The 11,045-nt window shown below is 41.0% G+C and overlaps 2 protein-coding genes across 4 annotated transcripts in view; one reads left to right on the top strand and one right to left on the bottom strand.

Moving 5' to 3' along the window:
• On the bottom strand, nt 1-7,319 carry adad2 (adenosine deaminase domain containing 2). 3 transcript variants are annotated; one of them, XM_024393713.2, is made up of 9 exons: nt 6,967-7,319; nt 6,003-6,482; nt 5,375-5,515; nt 5,042-5,192; nt 4,628-4,795; nt 1,228-1,442; nt 890-1,127; nt 565-697; nt 1-342 (listed from the first exon to the last, which is right to left on the bottom strand). In XM_024393713.2, the coding sequence occupies exons 2-9, from the start codon at nt 6,460-6,462 to the stop codon at nt 232-234; spliced, it is 1,617 nt and encodes a 538-aa protein (XP_024249481.1). In that variant the 5' UTR covers nt 6,463-6,482; nt 6,967-7,319; the 3' UTR covers nt 1-231. The 3 variants fall into 3 exon arrangements, with proteins under 3 accessions (XP_024249481.1, XP_024249482.1, XP_024249480.1); XM_024393714.2 differs by lacking the exon at nt 6,967-7,319 and adding an exon at nt 6,780-6,948 and having other exon boundaries at nt 5,375-5,503; XM_024393712.2 differs by lacking the exon at nt 6,967-7,319 and adding an exon at nt 6,780-6,946.
• The window catches only part of LOC112228411 (delta-like protein B), a 21,097-nt gene continuing 16,999 nt past the window's right edge, over nt 6,948-11,045 (top strand). Inside the window, exon 1 of the mRNA XM_024393711.2 lies at nt 6,948-7,101. Within this exon, the coding sequence (XP_024249479.1) occupies nt 7,099-7,101 (3 nt within the window). The 5' untranslated portion in view covers nt 6,948-7,098. The remainder of the gene's footprint in view (nt 7,102-11,045) is intronic.

Here is an 11,045-nt window from a genome sequence, read left to right as displayed (position 1 = left end):
TTAACTTCAGAGTTCTCTTTATTTTGCACATTGTTGAATACTTGATGAAAACAGAATGGGGAGACATACCTGTCAAACTTGGCACACAGAGCGTACAATACTGCTTATTTGAACATAGGAAAACTCAGGGGGAATACCTTTAATGCAGAAAGTAACAGACTCCAACCGCTTCTGTCCTTCAAAAGAAACCCTTACTAATGGACCCCCGTGCCACCCTCCACTCTGAGGGGCTCAGGGACTGAAGCTGTCCACCAGGTGTTTAGAGTTCCATGGACCTGCGTTGTTGGACAGGAACTGCTGGTTGACCACGGTCTTGGCATTCTGGTAGGAGTGAGCCTCCACCTGCAACAACAAGGTTCCACAAATCATTCACCACAGACTACATATATCAATGGCTCACATTCATACCTTCAAAAGAAAAAGTCAAATCGTCAGTCAAATAATCCAGCATTACATGATAAATGACACATCCCTGCCAATTATAAATATGTTCATTCAAACTGGGAGTAGCTTATACAATTCAGGTTACATTTTCAATGATTAGCAATTAACACACACACATACTTTGGCACTGTGGTACGTGGGGAGATCCTGTAGGCAGCGGTATCCTCCCAGAGTTGCAATTTTGCGGAAGTTACTGTAGAGGGCCCTCTTGCACAGCCTGCTGGAGAAGCCAGAGCCACTCACAAACGGGGAACTGAGGGACAGAGAGAAGACTAAAAACATTACCATCCCTGAGGTACCAAAGAAAACTCTCACCACAATGCAGATGTCTAAAGTACTAATCTATATCTAGTAAGTAGTAGAATGTAAGATTGCACCCTACTGTGTCCTTTGCCCTGATATAACCAACATCCCAGGCCCCAGGACCTGCTCTGCTCTGACATACCGGTCCACAGTGAAGCCATTGGTGCTGTCTAGGACCTCGATGCTGGTGTCCCCGAGGCACCAGTTGATGCTGAGGTCTGTGCAGTGGGCAGGGCTGAGTGGAGGCCCCACCCCCTCACTGCTGAGGAAGAAAATCTGCTTCCTGCTGAATGGCGGGGCCAGCAGCTCCTCCCAGCCCCCCTCGCCCAGGCGCTTGTTGATCGTCTCCGACACCTTCTCCGAGTACTGGCTGGAGTCACCTGAATAATAGAGACCAGTATATCTAAGTTTTTCATTTCTGTGGGTCTTTCTTTTTTCAATTTTAAAGCCATTGGCTTTTTTCAGTTGCAAAATGTTTACCCAGCACCACACTGGTGATGTACAGTGGTTGGACGAAGTGGCTAAGCAGCGCGCCCTGAATCCCAGTGACAGTCCAGCGGCACAGCTTGTCGCTGTCGGACATGCAGCAGACACGGGCGCCCCACACACTGGGGTGGAGGAAGGCCACAGGAATCAGGGAGCCCTTGGCGTGGCACTGCAGCTTCAGAGAGGAGTAGCTGCTGCTCAGAGACTTCCTGTGGGGAGACAGATAAGAGTATGTACAGGACATAGTTAAAAGAGATGGTGGGGGGAATCGATACATTAGAGTATCAAGAGAGAATTGATATATTGTCAAATAATATTACTCCAAGTAACGATCATCTTAGGTCTTCCTATAAATAATGGGGCCGACGTGTGACATTTGGATTAAAAATTCTAAATGGTTTGAAACAAAAAATTATTTTCATGCAGTTCCACATGTATACTTAGAGAAGTAAAAGTGAATATATGCAAATTGACCCATGACTCACCTATCCAACAATATAGGCCTAGGACTATACAGAGCCTTCAGAAAGTATTCATACCCCTTGACTTTTTCCACATTTTGTTGTGTTACCGCTTGAATTTAAAATGGATTAAATGTACATTGTGTGTCACTGGCCTACAAACAATATCCCTAATGTCATAGAGGAAATATGTTTTTAGAAATGTTTACAAAGTAATTAAAAATGAAAAGCTGAAATACCTTGAGTCAATAAGTATTCAACCCCTTTGTTATGGCAAGCCTAAATAAGTTCAGGAGTAAACATTTGCTTAACAAGTAACATAAGTTGCATGGACTCACTCTGTGTGCAATAAGTGTTTAACATGATTACCTCATCTCTGTACCCCACACATACAATTATTTGTGCGGTTCCTCCGTCAAGCAGTGAATTTCAAACACAGATTCAAACACAAATGCTTCCCAATCCCACGCAAAGGTCACCTATTGGTAGATGGGTAAAAATAAAAAGCAGACATTGACACCATGCCAAATATACACTGGAGTTGCTTACCAACATTGAATGTTTTTGAGTGGCCTAGTTAAAGTTTTGAATGAAATCAGATTGAAAAATCAATGGCAAGTCTTGAAAATGGCTGTCTAGCAATGATTAACAACCAAATTGACAGAGCTTGAACAATTTTTTAAAGAATAATGTATGAATATTGTACAATCCAGGTGTACAAAGCTCTAAGAGACTTACCCAGAAAGACTCACAGCTGTAATCGCTGCCAAAGGCGATTGTAACATGTATGGAATCATGGGTGGGAATACTTATGTCAATTATAAATGTCTGTATTTCACTTCAATACATTTGCAAAAATGTCTAAAAACATGTTTTCACTTTGTCATTATGGAGTATTGTGTGTAGATGGGTGAGAAAAAAAACAATTTAATACATTGAGTTCAGGCTGTAACAACATGGGGAATATGTCAATGGGTATGAATACTTTCTGAAGCAAGGACTTCCAGGGACTTTTTCAAGAACTTCATTTTAATTATCAAGGACCTCAATATATTCAATTGTGTCATTTATATAATTGTACATATAGGGCCTAATATAGAACCCCCCCGCCCACAAAGTGTAAAATAAAAAGTATGCCATTACCACTTTTTTTTGCCAAGACATTGATATTCAATTTATTATTACATTCTAAAATATGAGAATAATGTGGACATTGCCTGACTAAATAGATTTTTCTCTAGCCTATGTGGCCAACGCAGGCACAAGTAATAAAGCCAAGCATAGCGGTAGCATTAATTTCACCATCGTTGTTTTTATATTGGGAAGGTGACCAAAACCCAGGTTAATTTTTTAATAGAAGGATTTGTATTGGAAAGCCAAGTTGACGCCAACATTAGAAGTTATCGTCCTCAAAATAACAGCACCACCCTTAAATTGAAGTGAAGGAAACACATCTCTCACAAAATCTGATAGAAAATTAAGGGAGCAGGGAGCAGGAGAACTTATAAATTGGCTACAATAACAACAAGGACTTTTCACGCACCAAGTTGAGGAAATGTCTGATTTTCAGGGTCAGCCTATTCCAGTACTTGATTTTCTGAGCTCCACATTCAAGTAGGCTACTTTAAGGCCCTTGTATTGTTAAAATTGCAGGTCTAACGTGGAAGACATGTATTTGTCATGTTATTTCATTACCAGATCATATTGTGAATAAGGCCACTAGGCCATGTAATTTGTTGTCATTATATCCTGAAAAATGTATAGGAATAGCATTGGGTGTTGCGCAATAGCCTATCCTACAAAATGAAGCACTGCAGACTGTCCAATCCGAGGCACAAATACATATGAAAATATGAATTTGTTACCGTAACGCTTTCCTTTTAAATCTAATGAGATCCTGCTGTAAATCAAGCAGACTACAGATGATCAACATCAATTCACTAGGGATATAGATCAACGTGGATCCAATCACAACGGTCTTCACCGGAGTAACGCATGATACACCAAAATATTCTGGACATTACTCGTGAATACCTTTTTTCCAGCACTTAGGCTGTTGTTGCATCGCTTGCGCTATCACAACAGCTCTTTGTCACTTGACTGTCATTAAGAAAATTCCTTCCTGGAGCAGATGATGTGTGAAAATATCAAGGCGTAACTAACCAGCTGGAATCAAGTGCCTGCACATCCAACAAGTATTATGCATAATTATTTAAGGATCAAGGTACGGTAACTTTTTCGGTTAGAAGCATTCGATTTTGTATTTGTGTGCCCATGAAAACTGTTTTCACCCCGTAACATAAGTAGACACAAAATGTTAGGTCAGTGGGAAGGAAACCCTGTTCCTGGACAGCCACAGGATTTTGTTCCAACTAGGTACCACACCTGACCGACTGAGATAATTGATCAGTTCAGTGATTGCCTAAGTTCAACACACCTGGTCTTCCAGGTCTGTTAAACCAAAAACATCAGGGCCAGGGTTGCCTACCCCTATGTTAGGTAGTTACACTGCATTTCTGAGATCTCCATACAAAAGAAACTGACAGCTAGATCCAGGATTCTTACAAGGTTCAAGTTCAATGTCCAATTTAGCTGATTAATGCCTAATATGATATAAGGACAACTTACACTGCCATAAACACAAGTACAGAAAATGTTTTATGTCACAATGTTTAACAAATCTTTCAAGACACCAACCATGATAACAGGTTAAACTCATGAATTGTATTGACTATAGTTATGATCCCCTTTATATCTTAATGTAATGACATGATTTTTTTTTTTTTGCAGATTATTATAAATGACTTATCAGCAGCTGTAACAAGTTGTACTGTGTAGGAAATTGTCACTGGTACACTAGCTTATAGAAAGACCCACATATACAGTACCCAAAAATGTATACACACGCACTTTGACGTGAACAACACACTTACATGAGGATGCACTGAGCGGCGCCTTTTGGTGTCTGGTTGGTGTAGAGGTGCAGGTAAATCTGGGGCTTGAGCTGGAGCAGGTGACTGTCGGAGGTGCTCTGGTAGATGGAGCGTTCCTTGTGCTTGGGGTCGTGGCTGAAGAACAGCAGCAGCTGCTTGAACAAATACCTGTACATAAAAAAAGGAATATTAACATTATTTCCTGATATCCAGTAATAATGGCAGCGCTGAACTCAAAAAGAGAAGACAATGGATTATCAGAGGGATCCTATTAGGGTTGTGTTCATTAGGGCACAAAGGAAAACGGAACAGAAAAATTAGCGTTTCAAATTGGACAAGTCCAAGTAATCCCTCCCTGTTTCAGTTTGTTTATTCCATTTGGTGCCTAATGAACACGACCAGGATGTAGTCTACCTTTGGAGAGCCCGTCTGGCGATGACGATGGCATGACAGTCATGCACCACGGTGCCACTGAAGCAAAGCCAGCCGCTGTAGCTCGACTGGCCTGTGCCCAATGCCACCACCTCATAGCGCTCACAGGACTGGCCCCCGGTGTCAATCACCTCTGAGGATACACCAACAATACACCCCATAAACACACACTGTTGATGTAAGATTAGGCTGAACAGTGTTTCACACTGAGTATACATTTACCCAATGTGAAAAATGCAGTGGGTCATATTTTGGGGTGAATTCTTATTTTGGGTCTGGAATGAAACCTATAGTGAGCAGTATGGGAGAACTCACCTCTCTCTAGGACAAAGGCAGCCAGGTGGCTTTTGCAGCTATGGAACTCTGGACACTCCCTCAGGAGGCGCTCAAACCTCTCGCTGCACACTGCTGCCATTCGATGTTTATGCCAGTCTGTGTAACCTACTGGAAACACAGCTAGAGGAGATGTTCATTAAATTCTTTCTAAAGTGTGCTTAAAGGAATACTTCTGGATTTTGGCAACGAGGCTCTTCATCTAGCTACTTAACTAGAGTCAGATGAACTCGTGGATAACATTATTATGTCTCTGTGTCCAGTATGAAGGAAGTTAGAGATTTCGCGAGCCAATGCTAACTGGCGTTAGCGCAATCGTTGGAAGTCTATGAGTATCTGATAGCATACAGATACCCATAGACTTCCAGTGTTAGCGCAACTACCTCTAACATCCTTCATACTGGACACAGATACATAAAAATGGTATCCACAATTTAATCTGATTATGGGGAAGTAGATAAAGGGCCCCATTGCCAAAATCCTGAAGTATCTCTTTAACTATGTGTGCCTTTACAGAGAAAGTAGCCTGTTCCCTCAATTTTATTTATCCAGGAAGTCCCATTGAGGTCAGAAGACCTATTTTACAAGGGACACTTGGCCCCTCACCCACCTCCAACCCGCTTGCTTCTCTTGGGGCTGCTCTCCAGGTTGTCCAACTGGTCCAGGACCCCTTGTTTGAGGAAGCTGATGTCCCCCTCGGACCGGGGCGGTGTGCCTGGGAGAGAGTACCCGTCACAGTCATCGCTAAAATCCTCCAGGTCAGCTGGCATCAACCTGTGGCCCTGCAGAGGGAGCCTGGGGGAAGATGACCTCTGGACAGGCATGCAGTCTTCTGTCAGCAACGGCCCCAGCAGGTTTGGGGTCCTGGAACCACCACCATCAATACATAGGGTTTTGTCGAAGCCCAGAGGGTCATCGACATTACAGTCGAAATCTCGCCCCATGGCCCCACCACTGCTGCTGATCCGGTGGTGCATCCCCATACCGGGCTCGCCCTCTGAGGGAAAACGCTTCAGCAGAGAGGCCGCCATTCTCGGCAGCCGCTTGTTCACAACGTTATGGTCCACCATTGTATGAGACCTGCTGTAGACTGAAAGGTAACGCCCAAAATACTTAACACATCAGCCAAGTTAGCACAGGATTTCTCTGACTACAGCCCTATATATGATCAATGCACGATGAATGCCCATATAACGAAAGTGAGCTAGGTCGGAACTGTTATTAATCGTCCTTGGACATTACAGGAACCACAGCAAAAAAACGAACTAGCAACGTTAAGTTAGTGAAGCAAGATAGGTCGAAATGTTCTCTATACTGAATTTGCAAGCCAAACGATTCACCTGACCTTATCCAACAGGTTAGTGAATTTGTAAGCTAAACTATTTACCTGTCCTTCTTATCCAGCAGGATAAACTCACTTTCGTGATATGCCAAGAGTTCTGTAATGACAAGTTGTGACAAGCCTTGTTTGGCTTCCTAATGCATAGCAACCGTCAATCTTTCAATTAATTAGTGACATAGCGTTACTTTCACATTAAAGGTTCTAGCTGTGAACATAAAACTTAAATTGTTACCGTCACCCCGAAATGTCAATTGAAGGTTGACGTTCCCTCGATGGATTTGGACACGAGCAGAAGCTTCTGACGTGTTTGGGATAAAACAATAGTGTTGCTGTTTAGCTAACGTTACACACAGCTACAATCTTGATGGTGAGTCGTCGTTGAAGGGGAAATGTCATGTTCTACTTCATATTCATCATCTCCACCCCATCAACATATGAAAATTGCGCGTTTCTATATTCAATACAATAACTTTTTTCTCTTTGTGTTTGTTTGTCTAGAAATGTAGGCTCCTGCATGCAGTGGAACTGGGTTATTGCTAGATGGCATACATCTTGTCAAGTAGAATTGTTTTGCATTTTAGCAAACCTTAACTCTTTTCCTAACATTAACCCAATTCTCCTCACCTATTACGTTAATTCTCCTAACCTGCTACGAGTTGTGAATTCTGACATAAGATGTATCCCATGCCAATCATTTAGGCTGGCCTGTATGGAGTGGCATCTCTGGCATGTGTTTGAATTTGCAGGCAAGTGGTGTACAAAATCTAAATGCATGCCGATGCAAATACATTGATTGGTTAATTTATTGATTATGGTTATATTTGTATTTATTATGGATCCCCATTCAGCAGCTACTCTTCCTGGGGTCCAGCAAAATTAAGGCACGTCACAATACATTCACAGATTTCACAACACACTTGTGCCTTCAGGCCCCTACTCCATCACGAGCACATATCTACAGTACTTAAATCCATGTGTATGTATGTGTGTGTATAGCATGCATGTTATCGTGTGTGTATGCATGTGTCTGTGCCTATGTTTGTGTTGCTTCATAGTCCCTGCTGTTTCATAAGGTGTATTTTTATGTTTTTTTTTTAAATCAAATTTTACTGCTTGCATCAGTTACTTGAATAGAATAGAGTTCCATGTAGTCATGGCTCTATGTAGTACTGTGCGCCTCCCATAGTCTGCTCTGGACTTGGGGACTGTGAAGACCTCTTGTGGCATGTCTTGTGTGGTATGCATGGGTGTCCGAGCTGTGCGTCAGCAGTTCAAACAGACAGCTCGGTGCATTCAACATGTCAATACCTCTCATAAAAAACAAGTAGTGATGAAGTCAATCTCTCCTCCACTTTGAGCCAGGAGAGATTGAAATGCATATTATTAATATTAGCTCTCTGTGTACATCCAAGGGCCAGCCGTGCTACCCTGTTCTGAGCCAATTGCAACTTTCCTAAGTCCTTTTTTGTGGCACCTGACCACACGACTGAACGGTAGTCCAGGTGTGACAAAACTAGGGCCAGTAGTACCTGCCTTGTTGATAGTGCTGTTAAGAAGGTAGAGCAGCATTTTATTATTGATATACTTCTCCCCATTTTAGCTGCTGTTGTATCAATGTGTTTTGATCATGACAGTTTAAAATCCAGGGTTACTCCAAGCAGTTTAGTCATCTCAACTTGCTCAATGTACTCACTCATATGTCTTTATGTACATATTCTTTATCCCCTTACACTTGTGTCTATAAGGTAGTAGTTTTGGAATTGTTAGCTAGATTACTTGTTGGTTATTACTGCATTGTCGGAACTAGAAGCACAAGCATTTCGCTACACTCGCATTAACATCTGCTAACCATGTGTATGTGACAAATAAAATTGGATTTGATTTGAATTTCCACATGATTTATTACAGGATTTAGTTGAGGTTTAGGGTTTAGTCAATGATTTGTCCCAAATACAATGCTTTTAGTTTTATAAATATTTATGACTAATTTATTCCTTGCCACCCACTCACCCTAAAGATAACTGCAACTCTTTGGTAAGTGTTGCAGTCATTTCAGTCGCTGTAGTAGCTGACATGTATAGAGTTGAGTCATACACATATATAGAAACACTGGCTATACTCAACCAGTGTGGCATGTCATTAGTAAAGATTGAAAAAAGTAATTGGCCTGGACAGCTGCACTGGGAAATTCCTGATTCTACCTGGATTATGTTGGAAAGGCTTCCTTTAAAGAACACCTTCTGTGTTCTGTTAGACCGGTAACTCTTTATTCACAATATAGTGTCCATGCTGAAATTCTGTTGTCAATTTGTTTACTTGAAATAGCATTGTATCTGGCCAAACACAATGGTCCCCCGGATATTTGAGCTAGTAAAGTAGGCTTTACTATTCTTGGGGAGCGGACTGACTTTTGCTTCCCTCCAAGCCTGAGGGCACAGACATTCTAGTAGGCTTAAATTGAAAATATGGCAAGTAGGAGTGACAATATTTTCCATCCAAGTTGTTAGACCTCGGGGGCTTGTCATTGTTGATAGACACTAATAATTTTCTCACCTCTTCCACACTCACTTTACAGAATGCAAAATTACAATGCTTGTCTTTCATAATTTGGTCAGATATACATGGATGTGTAGTGTCAGCATTTGTTGCTGGAATGGCATGGCTCAGTTTGCTAATCTTACCAATGAAAAAATCATTAAAGTAGTTTGCAATATCAGTTGGTTCTGTGATGATTCAATGAGTTTGCCTTTTTCCCCAAAATTTAAGGTGCTCAAGCATTTTACTATCATTCTTTGTCATTTATCTTTGTTTCATAGTGTATTTTCTTATTTTTATTCAGTTTAGTCACATGATTTCTCAATTTGCAGTATGTTTGCCAATCGGTTGTGCAGCATGACTTATTTGCCATTCCTTTTGCCTCATCCCTCTCAGCCATAATTTTTTTTTAAATTCTTCATAAATCCATGGGGATTTAAGTTTTTAAAGTCATTTTCTTAATGGGTGCATGCTTATTAGTAACTGGAATAAGTAGTTTCATAAATGTGTCAAGTGCAGTGTCTGTTTGCTCCTCTTTACACACCACGGACCAACAGATATTCTTTACATCAACAACATAGGAATCACTACAAAACATATTGTATGACCTCTTATACACTATATTAGGCCCAACCTTTAGAACTTTGGTTTTCCTAGATATGGCTACTATATTGTGATCACTACATCCGATGGATTTGGATACTGCTTTCAAACAAATCTCTGCAGCATTAGTAATGATATGATCAATACATGTTGATGATTTCATTCCTGTACTGTTTGTTACTACCCTGGTAGGTTGATTGATAACCGGAACCAGGTTGCAGGCACTAGTTACAGTTTGAAGCTTTATCTTGAGTGGGCAGCCTGATGAAGGCCGGTCGATTTATTTAAATCACCCAGAAAGTTAACCTCTTATTCTACGTTGTGAATGTCTTAGAGGTCGACCGAATATGATTTTTCAACACCGATTATTGGAAGACCAAAAAAGCCGATACCGATTAATCGGACGATTTAAAAATAAAATGTATTTGTAATAATGACAATTACAACAATACTGAATGAACACTTATTTTAACTTAATATAATACTTCAATAAAATCTATTTAGCCTAAAATAAATAATGAAACATGTTCAATTTGGTTTAAATAATGCAAAAACAAAGTGTTGGAGAAGAAAGTAAAAGTGCAATATGTGCCATGTAAGAAAGCTAACGTTTAAGTTCCTTGCTCAGAACATGAGAACATATGAAAGCTGGTGGTTCCTTTTAACATGAGTCTTCAATGTTCCCAGGTAAGAAGTTTTAGGTTGTAGTTATTATAGGAATTATAGGACTATTTCTCTCTATGCCATTTGTATTTCATTAACCTTTGACAATTGAATGTTGTTATAGACACTTTAGTATTGCCAGTGTAACAGTATAGTTTCCTTCCCTCTCCTCACTCCTCCCTGGGCTCGAACTAGGAACACATCGACAACAGCCACCCTCGAAGCAGCGTAACCCATGCAGAGCAAGGGGAACAACCACTCCAAGTCTCAGAGTGAGTGACGTTTGAAACGCTATTAGCGCGCACCCCGCTAACTAGCTAGCCATTTCACATCAGTTACACAAGCCTAATCTCGGGAGATGATAGGCTTGAAGTCATAAACAGCGCAATGCTTGACGCACAACGAAGAGCTGCTGACAAAACGCAACAGTGCTGTTTGAATGAATGCTTACGAGCCTGCTGGTGCCTACCACCACTCAGTCAGACTGCTCTATCAAATAATAGACTTAGT

Source organism: Oncorhynchus tshawytscha, linkage group LG30 (genome assembly GCF_018296145.1).
Source record: "Oncorhynchus tshawytscha isolate Ot180627B linkage group LG30, Otsh_v2.0, whole genome shotgun sequence".
Classification (NCBI taxonomy): domain Eukaryota; kingdom Metazoa; phylum Chordata; class Actinopteri; order Salmoniformes; family Salmonidae; genus Oncorhynchus; species Oncorhynchus tshawytscha.
This window is presented reverse-complemented; position numbering and strand designations above follow the sequence as displayed.